This window comes from Drosophila ananassae, chromosome 2L, assembly GCF_017639315.1.
Source record: "Drosophila ananassae strain 14024-0371.13 chromosome 2L, ASM1763931v2, whole genome shotgun sequence".
Classification (NCBI taxonomy): Eukaryota; Metazoa; Arthropoda; class Insecta; order Diptera; family Drosophilidae; genus Drosophila; species Drosophila ananassae.
The window spans coordinates 9,843,158-9,861,902 of record NC_057927.1 but is presented as its reverse complement, the minus strand read 5'-3'; the positions used below and the strand labels follow the sequence as shown (position 1 = coordinate 9,861,902).

At 39.7% G+C, this 18,745-nt stretch overlaps 1 protein-coding gene across 4 annotated transcripts in view; it reads right to left on the bottom strand.

The window, feature by feature from the left end:
• Nucleotides 1–18,745, bottom strand: part of LOC6500885 (sex determination protein fruitless) — a 123,525-nt gene that overhangs the window by 83,698 nt on the left and 21,082 nt on the right. For all 4 annotated transcript variants that reach the window (XM_032456186.2, XM_032455462.2, XM_032456039.2 and 1 more), the window contains exon 2: nt 14,090–14,369. In XM_032456186.2, the coding sequence (XP_032312077.1) occupies nt 14,090–14,358 (269 nt within the window). In that variant the 5' untranslated portion in view covers nt 14,359–14,369. The remainder of the gene's footprint in view (nt 1–14,089; nt 14,370–18,745) is intronic.

Genomic DNA, 18,745 nt, shown 5'->3' with positions numbered 1-18,745 from the left:
TGTGAGTACTGTGATTGGATTGGGAGAAAATAAACAAATCTGTGGGGTATTTCAGTAATGCAGGTGTCATATCCAAGGGCCAACAGAGGTTTTTGCCACAGAAAAATAAAATTTGGTTTGCGAGAAAAACAAAATCATTGCACTTGCATGATTTATAGTCTGAAGTAGAAACGGTTCAATGGATTTGTGTTAGTTTATTCAACAACTAGTTTTTTTTATGTATAAATATAAAATATATAATAGTTGTCTATATATTCGTTAATCATTTTCTTGTAGGTCTATCTATTGAACTATCTCTTCAATGCTATCAACCTACACATTTCCCAAATAAATCTCAATCACACATCAGCCGAACCTGTCAACGTTGCATAGCGGATTAGAAATCCTACCTAGGCAGGCATTCTCCTCATCCTCATCCTCATAAACATCCACATCGAAATCCACATCATCGTCAGAAGATGCGGTTGTGGGGGAAGTTGGACAGATGTCGAAGTCCATATCGCTGTCAATGGCACTTGTTGTACCGCGATGTCCCCGCCAATATATCGCAAGTGCTGGTTGCTGGATGCAGAATACAGAATGCAGCCAGCGGAATTGATAAAGACCGACAAATCCGTTGATGGCTATGTTAATACATAGGAGAATGGCCGATCTTTGGGAGCAGGATTCCATGGGCGGTGAAAAAAAACAAGCGCAAGGAGGCGGATCAATGTCGTTCGAAAACGATCTTATTGATGGCAGGAAGACAAAGACCTAAGATTGCCTGTTAATGCCAGTTTCAGACCTGATTCAGCGACGCGTGCAGAACCAGTTGTACTTCTAATGTACTCACTGAGAAAAATTATAAAAAAAATGTGGGTGCAATATGAAATAGATTTAACTAAAACTATTCAGAACAGGTCCAACAAGAATACGGTTTTATGTTTATTAATTCAAAACATTTGGATGTATTTTGATAAAAAAAAATGTCACCTTTAAAAGACCCAGAAATTATTTTTTAGTAATCATATTTAAATGTAAAAATATAACATTTTTTTTAACAGTACTGCTAGATCTTTCTGATTTTAGTAATGATTATCGCCATTACAGGAACTGCCGCTGCATCTTTGTGATTGCGGTTAGCAGATGATGGCAGCTACTGCAACTAGTATGCCACACAAAAGGCGGCTAACAATGCAACTGCAACTGAAACAAACTGGCTGCAATTAGAGGCTGGGCGTGGGGCATGGGGCATATAACGTGGAGCGTGGGGCGTGGGGTGCGGCTGGGGCGCATAAATTGCGTTAGGATAATGATCGCGCTTTGGCACAGTAAATCGCATTTCGAAATGCAACGGACACCGGAGGTACAGTTCGAATGTGCAACATAGCCCCTCTCCAATCTATCTATCTATATTTTCCCCCCCGATGCTGAACTGGTTCGGCAACAAATTTGACGCGCGCTGCTACAAATGAGCGGGCCCCGAAGAAACACACAAAGAAAGGGGCCAAAAGAAAGCAGAAAGCTGAAGGAAAACCAGTAGATATTGGTGGTTGTGAATGTGGATGTGGAAGGCCAGGCAGCGGGCACCGTTTTGGCCACGCATGCTGGGGCGCCATTTAAATTGAGATTTATTGCCAGCCACTTTTGCTGCAGGTGCATCACCGACTTGCAACGGCAGCAACTCGCAAAGACAAAACTGTAAACCGCTGCCAGCTCGCCAGCCATCTAGCTTTTGTCCTGGCTGAAATATAACAGTCAACAAATCGCTTACCAATGAAGATGAAGTTATTAGGCGACTTATTTCGCAAGCGTGTTGCCAAGATTTTCAAGCCATTTTCCTCTCACCTTTGCGGCGGCAGCTTTTCTCGGCAAAATGGTGCCAAGATTTAGAGTAATGACAAAGCTTAACAAGAATTTTAATTCAATTTTCTTGATAGCAGGAAATTGGTCTTGTATATTTTCAGCTAACATCGCTTGGAATTCAATAGAAAATAATTTCGGAATATAAATTTAAGGTGACTTTATGGAGCTTCTGTTGTGGTTTTAATTGGATGAAACATTCTCTAATTTCCGACCTTAATATTTAAACAATATATGACGTAAATAGATAATAGAAAAATGGTAAGAGAAATTAAAGAAAAAATATTTTAATAAAATAAGAATGATATAAAGAATTAAGAATGAATAAAGATCATATTTTAAAAATGTATAGATAAGGTAATAACTGATTTTGTTTTTAAATTCAAATAAAATCTGGAAAAATTCACTGAAACTATGTGTAAGCTTAAAACTTACATCCAGTATTATTATTTTAAATGGGCCCTGCCCCAGTGTGCCTGCCATTTATTTAATTGCAAGTGACACTGATTAGCATTCGCACGCCAATGCAACGGGGCGTTAAGTAGCCGAAGGCATCTAATGAGTTTGCCATGTGGCAAAACATAATTTCTGCATGTCAGTCACTCAGTCGGTGAAATGCCAAAGAGTAGGAGCACTTTCATGCAGGGAGGAGCGAAAAGGTGAGGCAGGTGGGGCCGGGTGGTTCAGAGGCGCTGTCAATGTTGCGGCTAATCCTGCTCATCATCTACATCTACAGTTGCCGGCACGAATACGATTTTGAAAAATCACTAAAACCGGTTGTCACCATTTGATGGAAAAGTCTCTCAAGTTGTTGGTGTTGTTTATTTTGTTGCATTTGTTGCTGTACTGGCACCTGCTGATTTTATCCTTGCCGTTTTGGCCATTTGCTTGTTTGGGGGCTGCTGCTTCTGATGCTGGATATTTTTGCTGCTGCCTCTCCATTTGATTGTCTGCCGTTGATTACCGCTGATGTTTTGCAGCTGTGTCGCCTGTGTCTGTTGCAAATTAAGTTGCTGCCTCCTAACGTTTACATGCTGCCGAACTGGCAGCTTTTGATGTTTTAATGATAAGATTTGTGCGATTGATTTTTTCTGGGTGTCGAATCTGCTGTTAAGCCACCAGGCCAACAGTGAAAAAAAACTTGGCATTAATTACAACTTTTTAATAAAAGTTTTGAAAGAAATGGTACTTCAAATTAAAAATGCCTTCTAACAATACAGTTCTTTGAAACCCTTTTCCTAAGATTTCAGCAAACTTTACTGGTAAACTGAAATTTTAGAGTGCATTCGTCTGAAGACAGGAAAAAACCAGCAGACGTCGAAAATTGGCGCAAAAACGTGCCACAAAGATTTGGGTATCAGCCCAGCCCCCGCTGACGCCCCGTATCAAGGTCAATGGGTTAATGCGGCATCAGTCGCGTTTCGGTGGTCCACCTCGTCAGTACCACCTCTCTGGGATCACGATAATTGCCACTGCCGACAATCCGACAATCCGGCAATCCGCAAGTGCAACTGTGCAACTGTAAGTGCCACCGTTTCTAGCCGGCGGCAAACGAGAGATTGACAGTGGAGCTGGAGCTGCCACTCAGCCACAGACGGCGCATGTTGGCCATCAAATGTCTAGGCTCAACATTTAGATTAGACCTGAGACGACTCCAATTCCAATCCCGACTAGAAGTCTTCCGTCAGGAATGCCATTTTTATGGAGCGTCGGTAGCAGAACAGCAACAGCAGAACAATCGACGCGACGATGGGATCTAATCTGGTTAAATTGTTGCATGCAACAATCGCAGCATAGCACACACAAGCGCACTTGCCGAGCGGCAGATACCGATACAAATCCAAGTGAACCAAGAGCTACACCATTGCAGCCTGTAACTCGGATAATTTCGTCGGGCTAATTGCGAAAAGTGCTCCCGTGGCGGAGGCCAAAGCAGCAGGACAAGTGAAAGACAGCGGCGCACGTGCGGCGGGGGCTCACAAAGTCAGCCCTCTCCATTCCGAGGCTCTATTAGCCCATCCTCCCTGGAAGCCACAACAAGTCAAGCACTTTGAAAAAATTCTTAGTGGAACTAGTCAAAAAACTAGTTTAATTATAACATTAAATATATACATATATAACTTTATGGAATAAGGGATAAATAAAATAAAAAAGGAAAAAAAACCCTTGCCAAAGGCTTATATCAGCTTATTTTGTTCAGTGCACCGTTTGCCATTTATGTAAGTGACACCTACGAGAAGGAAGCCGAAACAGGAGGAAGTCAAGCGGAGCTGGGACAGCAATTGTGTTCTGCGGGCCCACAAATAATAGCTTCATTGGGCGGCCCGGCAGCCGACAGTTTAGTTTGGAAATAGCCATGGCCATGGCAATGGCAATTTCAATGCCAGTGGGCAGCCAAAATGGGCAACAGGCACAGTGGCCGTGCCATGTCATGGAATGGAATCTGGTCTAAAATTTGCATTGTCTCTGGCATGGTGGCTTTGGCTTAACTTTTGGCCAAAAATGGTCGTTGGCATGGCCCGGACATTATTATGCTGGTGATTCTAATGCTGATGCGACTCCCTAATGGCTCCCGTTTGGGCATTTAAATGTCCATCAATTTATCAATTAAGTTTGTAACTAAACAATTAATTGTCAGCAGCCAGGACATGGGAACTACTTACTTGTGGACGGAGCTTTGTTTCCTGGATTCCCGAATTTTTTCATACATCTAGCCAATTTGAAGCGGAGGCTGAGCGATTTTATGTCCGCGACGTTTCGACATTTACTAACCGTTTGCAATGGCAACGTCCGCAGCGTCCGCAAAATCGCCTAGACGCATGGGCAAGTGAGAATCGCAACAGCACGAAAAGCTGGCGGGTTCATAGTAAAAATTCAAGACGGTCTTGGGCGCCTGACCGGAATTTATGGGTTGCGCACATGGCGCCAAAGGTAAATGTGGGCGACCAGGTAACTGTGACAGCGGCAGCAGCCTGAAGGTTACCTGTGAAACGTTCGCCTTCTCGTTTTGGCCAAAGAAATGCCCCGAAATAGGGGGGTAAAATGTTCAAAATTACTAAAGCCGCTTATGGGGAATGCAGGCATATTTGTTTGCAGGTTCGCAGTTTTATTTTCTGAGGCACGTTAGCGATGCGTTCGTGTAACACATTCTTTATGATCTGAAATATTTGTTTACAAGACACCACAAATATGTGCATATAGCTTTGCTTTAAGGCTGGTTTATCTTTAGGTTTACTCAACTACAATATTTCTGAAGTTACGGTCTCCAGGAACTAAGCTCCAGGATCATTGAGATAGCTTTTGAAAGTCCTATGATTTTATTCATCTTATATTCAATAAAGTTTTACAAGAGCACTTTTCATTTACAAGCAACTCGGGTTTAATGACACACACTTAAGGTTCCGTTGGAAAAGTTATAAATTAAGAGCCTGTAAGTATTCAGAAAGTCCAGATAAAAAGCAGGATAGGAAAAGTTTGTTTTTAGAAATCAACCAATTAATATACTACATGGACTGCCTTATACATAATTAAATTAGATTTTTAATAAAAAGAATCAGAACCTTTGAACTATTATTTTAGAAAATATTTTTTACTGAGAAAATAAGTAATACTATTGTACAAGAGTTTTTGAAAACTTTGAGTTTGATTTGTATTTCCTCTAATTCTCACGACCTATCAGCTGACAATGTTTATCGTTATTTGTGTTTTTTACCTTTCTGGCACAGTAGTTCAAGCTAAATGTCATAAGTTAATTAGATTAAATCGCAGACGTTGGCAATATTGTTGCATGTTCTTCTGACTTTTCTTTCCATTCGGCTGCTTCCTTCGTTTTGCCTATTCTTACTATTCAGTCACTCATAATACTCTTCACTCGATTCTGTTTCAGCTTCTGAATCGGCCACCGTTGTCAATGCCATGTGGGCGAGGGGCGTGGCTGGCTTAGTGGTTGGCTGGAAGGAGGAACTGCATACTTTGTGACTTGCTCGAGACGCCGCGCAAAAGTAGGCAACAATTTTGCGTGGACTGAGAGGCGGCCAAGTACAAAAGGCGCTCTATTATATAGTATGGGCTACACACAATGTATATGCTTACATTTTATTTGCAGTCGCGTGTGCGTAGGACTTGGCTCAAGTACAAGCCAGCTGCATTAATTAAAAGATGCAGAATAAAAAATCAACTAAGCCATGCACTCGAAAATTCAATAAGTTGCATTAGGCTCCGAGAAAAACTCGTTGGTCGCAAGTTTTTCTCAAACCCGAACCCTTGTGGAAAAGTTTCACTTTTGCCGGGCGAAGAAAATAAAGGAACAAATGGGTCGGGGGCTGGGGTAAAAAAAGTGGGAAAAAGGGTAAAAAATGAAATAGAATGGGGCGGTATGCATCTCGAACGCCCACGCACAAATAGCGGCGGCCCTGGCGATGGTTCTCGACTTTTGCCTGCCCACTCACGCATAGCACCCCACTACCAGTCATGCAGTCACCCACAAAGGCCGCCCCCGCACGCACTTACGCACTCGCCTGCCAGGAGCTTAAGTGTTACGCATGTATGTACAAATGTACATGTTTCAATGTATGTATGTGCATTAGTGTGCGTCATTTTGCAGCTGCTCGACATCGGTCTGGGTTTTAAGCTCGAACTGAATCGGAGGGTTGTTCTGTAGGATCGGGGGTAGCAGCTCTGGCATGCAATATTTTTAATGAAATATGCAACACTCAGATACACCGTTCTAGGCACTGAGAAAAATAGAAACTCATAGCCATCTGTCTCTGTAAATTATAAAATTCTAAGTCTCAAATAAAAGTAAACTGAAGTTTTTGCATGAGAGTCATTTTAGTTAAAAAACTATGTTTTTTTATGAAAAATTTGAATTTAATGCATCCAACTTATGCTTTTTTTCACCCCTCATAACAATATTACACTGATTTCCCAGGCATACTGATGCTGTTACAAAGCCTTTTCTTCAGTGAATAGTGCCAACTTCCTTTGGGAATGGCGAGGATAGAGGAAAAAAGTGTCTGTGGATTCGGCTGGGTTTTTCTATTTCCGTGTAATCATTCTTAACTTCCAGGGCTTTGCACGTGCCTGTGTAAGCTGGGGAAGTCAAGTGCTTGTGATTTGCCATTGTCGAGTCACTTGGCACACGCACATTTGTCTGGCAATTTTATAAAACCCGGCGCATATTACATTCTCCAGCGCTAAGTGACCCAAATTGTTGTCAAGCAATGTAATTTATGTATATGTGCATATTCGCCCCTGTCCCTCAGTGCGTATACTTGATCACGACAGAAATTTCTCAATGACTGTGGGGCGTATTATGAATAATGTAATTAAATTTTCCCTCGACTCCAACATTTGGAGTGGTCGCTTTACGTTTAATTAAACTAATTCAATTTGCAAATAAACACCTGATTAATATCACTCATACGCCACGTTGGCGCACTCGGCTTTCTCTTTAATTGTTAAATCTTGAGCCCCAGACTGGGATTTGTTTATGTGCGATATACATTTTAAGCCGAGACCGATTCCACAGACATTTGCTGGAAATAAACTGCAATCAGTAGTAAATCAAGTGTCGCATCAACTGCAGGTGGAAGCTCGAACCCGTGTGGCAAATGCCACAATAGAAAAGTTGACGAGCAGAGGGAAAGGGAGCCTGAGACAGCCGGTTGCTCCTGGCCAAATGACAAACAAGTCACGGAGCACTCACAGCCAAACATATTCGGTGCAGAATATCTAAAATTATGATTTCTGCCATTGGCCACACACAGACGCACTCTAAAATTCCCTTGCCTTTCTGCCTTTTGTCTCCATAAGCTCCACAAAGGCGAGAGTGGGTGTAAAATCTTTACTTGCCAGTTGCCGAAAGTTAATTATAAAGAGCATTTCGTTTTGCTTTTTCACCTTAAGCTTTTGCCCCCATCTGGAATTTGTTTTTCTGCTCTTAAGTCTCGCTTTGATGGCATTGCTTTAATAAATTATGAAATGGCAACCGAATGGGTACAAGTTGAAATCAAATTTATCGGCAGTTAGCTCCTGCACATAGATTTCTTGGCAATTAGTCTGAGTTTTCATCGAATCCAATCAAAGTTTTAGATTTAAAAAAAAAAAACATTTTTAAACGTTTAAGCTTTTTAAAATTATAGTGTACCCAAAAGGAAAAAGTGAGAAAGACATATTGATTTCAATTAAGTTGAAAATAAATGTTAAATAATATTATTTTTGAGTAAAAGTGACTCTTTAAGACATGACAGATGGCCAAATCTTGGATTTTTTATATTTAAGCTGACCTTTAGTGCAACTTTGGGCAGACTTTTTGACCCAGGGGTCCTAATGAGTCAGTGGTGGCAGTTTATGAAGTGCCAACATCTGATTCTTATCCAATTAGCGGGTCTGCCAGACGACACGCTGCGTTTGTTGCGCCAAGCAGACTAACTTTTCCCACAAGGAAGAGATAAACAAAGGGCTAAATGTTGGTTAGTTACACAGAGAGAAATTCACAAGAGTTAAAAATGTTCAAGAAAATGTTATTGTGTTGAATTTGAGTTTATCGATGATTTTTACCAGAAATGAAGTAAAGTTTCTCTGTGCATTTCTTACCCCACTGAAAATTACACTTTGTTTTTGTTTTGAACAAGAAGTAAGGGCTAAAAAACATTTGAACAGGCAAAAAACTTGAATAGTTTAAACAGCAAAAAGCAAGCTAGGTTGGAAAATGTGTAAGCTATTAAAAGTCACATTTCCTGGCTTTAACGCGGTTTTAGCTGTTGTCTTGTATTTTTCTTTAATCTTATCTAAAAATATTAAGCTACCATAGTCTACTTCCTTTTTAGGATTTCTATTCATTGGCCATCCTGGGGCCTCAGGTGCAAGGTTTTAACCTTTTTTGAGACACTTCCGCAATCATAGCTGACACTCGAAAGTGTTTGCAGCAGGTCAATAACAATTTTGCCTCTATTGCCTTGGCTTCCTGCCGGATAAGTGCACATAATTCGAACGGAAGGATGTGGGGTGTACAGTTTTTAATTACAGGTTCAGTTGGCCATAACCAAGGGCGATGCCTTTTCACTTAAATCGAGCGGGGTAAGAAGGATAAGGTAAGTGCGTATTTCTCTCCAGGATGCTTGTTTGCAACCCCAGAAACATGAAGTTAAATGAAATCGGGCAACGGGAAAGAGAGAAGCGAAGTATCCGGCGTCATGCTCGGCCTTTTGTATTCGTCCTGTGCCAGTTCCACAGTCTGCTGCATTCATTAGACCTGGCCAAGTGCCGCTCACAGCTCCGGCCTGGAGAGTTAAGTTGCCAGCTCTGGATACCGCGCTAATGGTGTAACATGACTTAGGGCCATCATGCCATTATAATTATGGTTATTATGATTACTCTCGGCCTTCAGGTATTTCATGCCGGAGAATGTTCTTAAACGCCTTCATATTATCGCTCAGCCTGGATTAGACCAAAACAAACACTAGACTGCAGTGGTTTGCATTTAATTTAATGAAGGAGTACTCTTAACCAAGAGATACCCTAAGGTAAGACTTATTTTTATTAATATTGTGATGCACTTGAATAAATTAAATTTCCTGGAGTGCAACCTGAAAGCCTTTTTTAGCCTTCTTAAAATCTATGGCTAAAATCAAAGACACACCTTCATTAGTAAACATATTCAAGACTTAAGAACTATAAATCATAATTAAATAACTTTTCTACCGCGCCTATTTAACAATTAACATATCTCAGCAGTCGGACACCTGAGTTGAGTTGGTAAATTGGCCAGTTACATGTGTTTCTTAATCATAAGGCAGCTCAGTCAGCTACTGAGCCGGAAGTGCATGACCCGGGTTGGCAACATGCCATGCAAAACGTCACAGTTACAACAAAACTGAAATAAAATTGGCCGTAGTTGAACAAATGTTGAAAACAACTTTTACAATAAACGGAAAAGTTCACTCCGCATCCTTTAATTCAGAATGGGAATGACACTTTTTTGTATCCTAAAGCTACGTTAAAGTGTATGTAAGGTAAAAGGTCTGTCCTTAAAGGGAAATTGAATTAAAGAACCATTGGTATGCAGTGTGACCTAGCTGCAATAAATCATTTTCAGTGTGACCACTATTATGGGTATACTTTTAACAGCCACGTAGCGTGTAAGATCGCCATTGGTGCGATGCATATTTAAGACGCTTGTTGCGACATTTCCGCTAGATTTGATTATCGGCCAGTGGGGATCCAAGTAACTCGATGCGGGAAATGCCTAAAGTTAAAACTGCTCGGACCTAGCAAAATAATTACTCAATTCCTTTTTATTTTCCCGCCTGAGTTGCATGTGTAACACGCTTTGCTGTTGTAAAAATTGCCTAGAAATTGCATGTTCATTAAAGGAATTTCGTTGCATGTCGAGGTGCCTAGAGTTAAATTTTTTAAAGACTTATGTTGTTTTAGGTTTAATATTTCGTATCAGAGAACTGCAACGAGTATGATTGAGTATGATAAAATCATCTTTAACAAAAACAGATCAAATCAAATCACATCATATGTCACAACATTTCAAATCGATTCAAGTACAAGTCAACTTTAAATCAGTTGATGTGATTTGTATCGTATAGTTTAGCTCGGTTTGAATCAAATCGCTTCAAAAAAATCGTCAGGTATAATTGACTGACTTTGATACAAAATGATTGTTGAAGTAGGCTACGATCCAGGCAGATGATTTAAATCATTGAGGTATACTCGAGTAAAAATGTATGATTGAAACCAGAGACTTGTAGTAATGTTTATTTTAATTTTTTTAATATACAAATAGAATAGACAGAATTTCAGCTTCTCTATCAACTAAGGGGACAGGGATTCAGCGAAATAATGACGTTTCATATTATCATAATATTTCTTCACAATGCTTCACAATAAAATGCATGAAGGGGTCAAAAATCACCAAAATGCTGATAACGTAATAAATAGGCAGACCCTAGCCTTGAGGCTCCCATAAACCATAGTCCAGATCTGTCATACGACCTTTCACCCTCAGTTTCCGCAGTACACCCAAGAAAAAATTGATCAAATTGGAGGATCAAGTGAAGGAGACATCTCCGACCCTATAAAGTATATATATTCTTAATCAGGATCACCTCCTGAGTCAATATAGGAATTTCCGTTTGCCGTCTGGCAGCCTGTTTCTACGCAAACTAGTTTCTCAGTTTTAAAGCTATCGTCTTCAAACTTTGCACTCATGCTTCTTTCGGAATCGGTCAACTATATCCTATAGCTGCCATATAACTGATTGATCGAAAATGCAATAACTTTGTTGATTTTTAAGTTAGAACGATGGGACACTCTATAGAATCTGGCAAAATAATCCGATCTGCCCAATTTCATAAGGATCGGCCGACTATATCCTTTAGCTATCATATAACTGATTGATCGGATAATATAATAGATAATAATAATAGATAATATAATAGATACAAATAATGAAATAATAACACAAAAAAATCATTTTTAAAATATATGTGTGCGTTTTAATAACAAGACATTATAAATCATTTCTTTGAATGGAATTTAAAAAAATGATGCTGTCAACACCGCCTGGCGCAATTCTGTTACGTTTCTCTGTAACTATATTCCCTGCTATTGAGAATGATCTTTCTGCTGCTGCACTGCTTGCTGGTATAGAGTGAACTTGAAGCGCAACTTTGTACAAGTTGGGAAATATTTTTTTATTGTTTTCCCACCACTCCAATAAATTAAAATTATGCGACATATCAATTAATTCTCTTGAATATCGAAGTACCTCTTCATAGGGAGTTTCTATCATAGGGTATAAGCTCCGCTCGCAATTTTTCTTTCAATTATTTCGTTAGTTTCTTCCATTTTTATTAGAGAATACTATTTGAAAGTAATGAGTGACAAGTAGTGATGGCACAAATTTTTATATGGTACAAAAAAATCGATTATTTTGTTTCAATTAAAGATTTGGTAGTCTCGAAACATGGTTTTAAATTAATTGATTAATAATGAAATAAGGTGGAATTAAAAATCAGCCCAACATACTGGCGACATTTTCAAACGCGCATAGCTATAAGTCAGGTTGCTCCACACCGAGAAAGATTATGTTACAAAGCCAATTGTTTAATATTTATTTATTATTTTATTATCCTCTTGACCAAATTTTGATTACCCTATTTATGGCGTTGCTTTTAACCAAATTTCCACGTAACCTTATAAATATATTAAGCCTCATATAGGCTCCAGATACAGCCTCAAAAGGCTCCAGATTAAAGCTCATTAAGCTCAGCAGGCGAATCAGAATCAATCATATGTGTATGATTTTACATCATTTTCGGGTATTGCTTTGCTTCTGAACAAATCAAAACAAATCATTCCCAATTGATGCGATAGTGATTCAAAATTGTTCCAAATCATTGACACGAAGCATTCGGATCGCTCTGTTCACATGAATCAAATTTTAAAATCAATCAGAGTAACCTATCATTACTCGAGTATGAACAAAAAAAATGTGATTCGTGCAGTTCTCTGATTTCGTATTTTCATTTGATTGGCATGCGCACAATGCAGCTAAGTTAGTTTTCCAAGGGCCTATTGCCGGTTAGCTATAGTAGTTTGCTTATCCCTTGCTAATCACATGCAGCCAGGATCATCAGTTACAGCCATTTAAAGGGCCATATGCCGCCGGACTTCACTACGAGGTAACTACGTACGCTAGTCAGTGGCTAAGGGCTTATGTCTAGGATTAAAATGGCTCTTCACTTACCGCGCCAGTTGGTTGGGGATTTGGGTTGTTGATTGTAGTTTCTGGTTTTTAGTAAAACTTACGAGAGAGAAAAGGTGGCTAACTAACAACTGATTAATGATAGTTTAAGATGAGACTAACTTTAGGTTGCTGGGTTGCCCCAGTTCGGGTTGAGTGTTGATTGAAGAGCAGCTCCTCCGGGGTGGAATGTTGATTGAAGATCTTCTCTGGGGTTGCTCCATATCGTTACACGGCCTCGAATTCTCACAGTTTGCTTGATTTTTTCACTCAGTTGAAAAGTGTTTGCCTTACAATTTCTTACATCTACGTTTGGGGTTATACTACGGGGCAAAAGTTAATGGTCTGGCCAATTGAGCTTCAATGGGGTTTTGGTTTTCCTTTACAGTTTGTACTCTTGGTATATAATTTTTGCATTTTACATGGGTGCATATCCTATCGCCGTGGTGCTCGGTTTATGCCTAGGACTTAGGGCTACTAATAGTGGTTAGGCATAAACTTACTCCTAGTTAGAATGTTGACTTTAATTATGGTTTATTGTATTGTTTATTGCTTCGAAAGAATGTAGTGTAGACTTGGAAAAATTCATTATTTTCGATTTACGTATACTTTGAGTGGTTATTTATCGCTCTACTAAGAGTTTAGAATATTTACTCGCTGATTAAATGTATCTTACTAATGGGTAACTGGTGGACCCTTCCGTTTAGCTGTGTTCTTTTACACGGTATGTTCTCGAACTCCTCAGTATACAACTCCTACTCTGGCTTTGGCTATATAATACTGTTTGAATTTATGAATATGTTAGTGAGTATATTGTATAATCTTTAGAAGAACCTCTACTAGTTATTGTAATTGGATTGCTTGAATTACGTATACGTTAGTTGCTTAAGTCTAGAACGGTACAAGTGCTATCAGAAATGCTCTGCCTTAGGTCTAAGATATTCTTAAATACTTTCGCTACTTGTATAGTTAATTAAGTATTCTTTAAATTGGTGTTTTTTCTTGCAGTTAGGTAATATTTTATAAATAATTAAACATTAATCTACTGGTTTACAATTAAATAGCGTAGCAAACACTTTTCATTGCATAAACTTGATATTAATTTGTTTTTCTCTCTCTATTTTTCTATTTTTTTTAACTTTAATTTTTGATATCTTGTAGTCTGATAATTAGCTTGACAATACTCTAATTTTACTTGGGCGTGATTATTTAAGGGCTTTTTAATTAAACTATCTTATGAAAAACGAAAATTATCTGATTTTGTATTCCTTCTTTTTAACTCATTTTGGTATGTTGATTGAAGACTTAGCAGAGAAGTGTTGATTTATGTTGCTGATGATATGCAATTGGTTGGTATTTGATTTCTTTTTTGATTTCGCTTCAATTCTTTGCTCGTCTTGGGTGTTCTGATGTATGCTTCGAAATTCTCCCCCATCTTCTGCTCCCTCCTCCTCAGTTTTTTGTTTTTTGTATAAGGGGGAGCCTTACCTCGGCGATGCTGGCGGAAGTGGCGGGGGCGGCAATGGCGGCGGTGGAGCCCGCACATCCGTCTCAATATTCCGCTTGTGCGGTGTCTGCAAGTCCAACGCTGCATAATGCGAGTGGGCGTGTCCATGCCCGTGGGCGTGTCCATGCATATGCCCATGGCCGTGGGCATGACCGACGCCCAATGGTGACTCCCGCGGCCTCAAAGTTGTGGGCGGACCGCGAAAAAGGGCGTAGGGATTGCCAAAATAATCCTGTGACGTCGCCATCATTTTCCCGGTGGCTGAAAAATATTGGAGAGGAAAACAATTAGCTCGCAATTGACAAATTATGACAAGGCAGTGCACAGCTGGCGAAATTAAAAGCAAACATTGAGCGATTGCTGGCATGTCAATAAACCATTTTTATGGCCACCGATTGCCACTGACTAAACGATGGCTTGTGCAACAGAGCACTGAAAAATATTTATTGTAATTATCTGAAAAAGGCTTCCAGTTTATAATTTCATTGAATAAACTATTTATTTCCCTTTGAGTCATAAGCAATACATATATTGTTTCCCGTGTAGCTATTGCCCTTCCTCCACACAAAAACCTTTCATCCTCCGTGTCCGTATCCGTGTCCATTCATGTTTTTTAATTTAATAGTCGTGTCATGTAAATGGCCCCGGCACGCGACTGTATTTAATTCGAATCGTGAAATGAAATTATTTTAACATGTTCGCTGTGATTGATACTCATTCCCGGCTGCAGTCCATTGTCTGATGTGAAGGCTCTATGGCCTTTTACCCATTACCATTTGCAGAGCCTGTTGCAGATGCAGTACACATGTCGGACACACCATAATTGACAGCAAAGGACATGCCACGAGCGGACTACACATGTAATTAAGTGCCGGCTTGTCGCTTAAAGTGCCAGCCAATTGCCACGAGCGCACAACGAGGCGACAAAATCGTGGGTGGCCACAGTGTGAGGATGATAATAAATAAACAATTAAGACAGTTGGTTTGAGATAAAAGAAACTCTGTGTCACCTGATTGACCTTTATGCATTACTATGACCTTAAGTATCAATTACCAAGACCTTCATAAAGTATTTAAGCTTCTATAGAATGCTCCTCTTGTATTTAATATCCAATAATCCCTTATATTACATGTATCAATTGAAATTGTTTTCGCTTTGCTAATTACATTGTGCTAACAGGGCTCACATTGAATATAAATTCCTGAAAGCCATGAAATCTGATATAACATTCTCGGTGTGCTCGTGTAAACATAAACGGCTCATTATTTCCCAACCATCAAATCGACCAACACTTGAAGTCACTTGCAATTAAATGCTTACACTGCGGTCCGAACCAAAAGCCCTTCACCCAGCACTAATTCCCGCCCCTATCCCAACCGACTTTACACACTTGACGGGTTTACGCAATTTCCAACCAATTGGCATTAAGTGGTGAACACATATAAACCGCATTTCGTCAGGATTTCGACTGCATTTCTCCACTGCAATTATTCCAACCGAAAAGAACAAATTCGCACAACACAGTAAGCGCTTAGCCGGATGATGACCATTCCTGCAATGCGGATTTTTTTCGTTTTTTAATGAAGGAAAAGTTCCTTGAATTTTGCACGACCTTTTTGCATAATTTAACGCGACACCGACAGCTTAAGTGCTGACTGATTTTCTACCTGGCTGAATGGCGAGACGTGCAATTGGGAGTTGGAATATAAAAATGGAGCCGATGATGGTTGCTTTTAACTTTTGCATAATTATGTGTAAGAAAAAAAGCACATTCCGCGCGCTGCTAGAACAAAGTTCGGAGAGGTAGCTAAAAACTTTACATCGGCATACGGATATCGAAGATCTACGTGGATGCTTGCGGCACGCACAGGGCGAATTGTTTTAACTTACTTGGCTCAACTTTTTTTATGGCAACGCACCGCGACACTAATGGTACACCCCCAGAGTGTTCTTGGCCAAAATGGGTTGTAGGGCTTTGAATAAAGGAGGCAGAAACTCACTTTCCATGTACAATGTCAGGTAAAATAATAGTACGGAATAAAAATAATAATAAAAATGTATAATTAAAGTATGAAGCTTCATTTGGTCTGATGTAATATATTTAATAAAAAATATCGTTAAAAAAAGAGAGCCATAAACCATTTACAGCACTATTATTATGCCTGCGGTTGTAGATACGCACACTAACTCTGTAGCCGGAAGAAAAGTGGAGCAATAGCGTCAAGTACACGCAGTCTGCTGCACTGCATCGAGGATGCTATATGGACTATACACTATATAGGCCAGACGTTGTGGGCCGGCAAGAGCACCTATGCGCAATCGTGTCACCTACTGAACTAAGCGTCGAGCGTTAAGAAGCAAACGCCAAAAACACTAAACACCAAGGCGCTAAACACCAGTGATGATAAAATATTTTGTAGTAGCTAACTGCAAATAAGCGTGATAGATATATTAAAGCAAAGGAATAAATAATAAACAGAGAAATACATAGAAGAAAAATGTAAAGAAAACAAATTTCTTGTAACCAAAAAACTTAAATATAATTTTTACCATATGAATATTTTCTTAGCTTAAATAATAGCTATGAATGACATTTCCACTAACTGGAAAACCCAGTTGAGTGCCTGGTATATCAGGCAAAGTAATCTCTGCTCTGTAACGCTTTTACAGCGCTGCGCCCAGGAGCTGTTAATGAGTCAAGTTGTACATATACATTTAGTGTATTTGTGTGCGAGCTACATGCATTTTGTGTTGGTGTGGGTGTGAGTGCGCATGGGATGTCCTAAGTGCGTTGGCGTCAAGTTGAAAGCCGCTAGACGGCAACAATGGCGGCGAACAACCATGCCGCCGGTTTTTGTTGCCTACTTTTGTGTGCCGTCGAGACCGTCATGGCGGTCTTAAGCCCAGTAACACACACTTATTTGCATACATGCACACATCTATTTTAATGACTAGTGATGAGACTCTTGGAAAGAAAGGGAAGTTTCATGGCCAAGGGATTCTCTTAAAAAAAGGCAGCAAAATAAGCAAAGTATCAATATTTCCAAAACAAACTATCATAATCAAGTAACCTTTCATTGAAAAAACTATTGCTCATGAGAAAGTATTCAAAAATCAGTGCTAGAATCTAGATAAATAAAGTGATTAGTAAGTTGGACTAATTAATTTCCATCGGAAGCTACCTATCATAATAAATGAATTGATATGAAAGTGTTCAAGCACTCATCGCAAATTTGCTGTTGAGACTCATTCACGTTGCCGCTTTTGTTGTGTCATTGACGGCAGCGTTTACCCCATCAGTCTGAGCATAATGCATGATATATATGGAGCGAAGGGTGGATCGGGGTGGAAATGTAATAACTCTGTAACTTGGGGGAGCCAAGGGCCCAGGATCTTGTGTGAAGAGTTTGCCTTCAGTGCTCATTACGTATAGGTGTGAGTTGCAATTAATTGAACCACTTTCGGGATCCTGCAGCAATTCATTCAGCATGCGACTCGAAAAAAGTTTCCTATCATTTAAGAATTTCATTTTTTTATGTTTCATTATAATTTTCTGTTTTCCATTTTTTTTTGTTGGTTACAAAACTTCTTTGTTGCTTGCTATCAGCGAGCTCTGTGCAACTTAGCTTGACTTTTGCCGGGGTCTCCATAGCAGTAAGTTTTCCTACGACCCCACTCCTCTGGGTGCATTCACTGACCCAAAGGAAAAGAAGGAGGTTCTTTTAGATAATCCTTTTCCGCCTTAGTGCCATACACTGGTGACGCTTTAAGACGCAGATAAATTGAATTTGCGGACAAGCCAAATCTGTTTAGCTGTTCTCTCGCATTGAGGAAAATTTTGCTATAGTTTGTTATTTTGTTGAGATGTTTATAAACTTTTGAAAGAAATAAATAAATATAAAAGGTTTAAAGGGGCTTTTCTAGGGAAATAATAAGTGTTATCCTTTCCATTTTACAGTCTAAATATCTATCCCAAAAATTAATAACAGATTCTATCCCATATATTTTACAAGTGTGTTTATGTTGTTCTATAGCTTTATTTCCAGCTGTGGACTTGTTTAGTCAAATGCTTCATTTGTTAGCCGATTTGTGCCGCAAACTCCTTCTCACTCCACTCAAAATGGACTCTTTCTTTGTGCTTGCGGCCTGAATAGTCTGCTTGCCAAATGGCTTTGAATGTTTGCCCTCTCGACTATTTGATTAGCCGCACTGGAAATGTGATTTTGTTTTTGTTATTACATAATACACAAAGAGAGTGCGAAGCAGTGCTGATGGCCGGGGCACTTTGGGAAGTAACCCCACCATTATCCCCGACCCTGAGTAAAATTTTTGGACTGCAGTCATGTGCCTGGCAGCTGATGGCGCTGCTCCGGTTTGTTTGCATGCAATTCCGTAAAGTCCTGTGCGTGCATTCAGGTTATTCCGCCAGCTCAGGCGTTTGACATGAAAAATGCATTTTATTGGGATTATTTTTATAACGTGTCCGACCTCAGGGCTCCGCCGCAATTAAATCAGCCAGCATCACGTCATTAAAGCACACGAACGAGCACGTGTGTTGAAAATGCAAATTCAATTAATTTTACATTTATGCTTAGTACGGGGCCCACGCCCAGCACTTACGATTTCATCAAATTTG